At 45.0% G+C, this 1,072-nt stretch overlaps 1 protein-coding gene across 1 annotated transcript; it reads left to right on the forward strand.

Moving 5' to 3' along the window:
* Positions 1-43: 43 nt before the first annotated feature.
* Positions 44-1,068, forward strand: LOC101303760 (putative pectinesterase/pectinesterase inhibitor 24-like; the record flags this gene model as incomplete). The annotated part of the gene is made up of 2 exons (XM_004309242.1): positions 44-508; positions 773-1,068. Coding segments are annotated over 2 exons (761 nt in total), but the record flags the coding sequence as incomplete, so codon positions are not given.
* Positions 1,069-1,072: the final 4 nt, after the last annotated feature.

Raw genomic sequence — 1,072 nt, forward strand, 5'->3', positions numbered from 1 at the left:
AACTTACCAGCAGTCATGTGTAGANGGGTTTGATGATGCAAAGGAGAGCTCAAGGATACAATTGAAAAGTATCTCAAGACTTCTACTGAGCTAACTAGTAACAGCCTTGCCATTGTCTCTTGGATATCGAAAGTAGCTAACTCTGTGAAGCTAAGGCGGTTGCTGAGTCAAGACGGTACCGCGACTAGCCATGGCATCCCCGAGTGGCTGCACCAGACAGACCGGAGGCTAATTGAAAGTTCTGATTTGAGGAAGAAGGCCAGCATTGTTGTGGCGAAAGATGGGAGTGGTAAGTACAAGACAATAGGTGATGCACTCAAGGCTGTGCCGGACAAAAGCAAGAAGAGAACAGTCATCTACGTGAAGAAGGGGGTTTATTTCGAGAATGTTCGAGTCGAGAAATCCAAGTGGAATGTTGTGGTGGTGGGCGATGGAATGACTGCAACGATTGTGTCTGCCAGCCTCAACGTTGTGGACGGAACTCCCACCTTTTCCAGTGCAACATTTGGTGAGTTAATTTCCAAGACGCTTATGTATCCTTCTGCTGTTACTAGTTTTCATGACATTTAATTAGTAGATACTTAACTCTATTTCTAAATGAAAAAAAGAAGATGGAAATTGGAAAGCTCTGTGAAAACATACATAGAGTTTGTTATTTCACCATATATATATAGCAAATAACATGCCTCATCAACAATTAATGCGATGACACATGCATGATTGAGTAATGCCATATATCACTACTGATTTTGATTTTTGGCCTCGTGTGCAGCCGTATTTGGGAAGGGATTCGTTGCTAGAGACATTGGATTTCGTAACACAGCCGGAGCAGCCAAGCACCAGGCGGTAGCACTAATGTCGAGTGCTGACCAGACGGTGTTCTACAGATGCCGCATCGATGCGTTCCAGGACTCGCTCTACGTTCATGCCAATCGCCAATTCTACCGAGAGTGCGACATCTACGGAACAGTTGATTTCATTTTTGGAAACTCAGCAGTAGTCCTCCAGAACTGTAAGGTGTTCCCCAGGGTACCAATGACTGGCCAGCAGAACACAATCACGGCACAAGGCA

The sequence above is a fragment of the Fragaria vesca genome, unplaced genomic scaffold (assembly GCF_000184155.1).
Source record: "Fragaria vesca subsp. vesca unplaced genomic scaffold, FraVesHawaii_1.0 scf0510113, whole genome shotgun sequence".
Classification (NCBI taxonomy): Eukaryota; Viridiplantae; Streptophyta; class Magnoliopsida; order Rosales; family Rosaceae; genus Fragaria; species Fragaria vesca.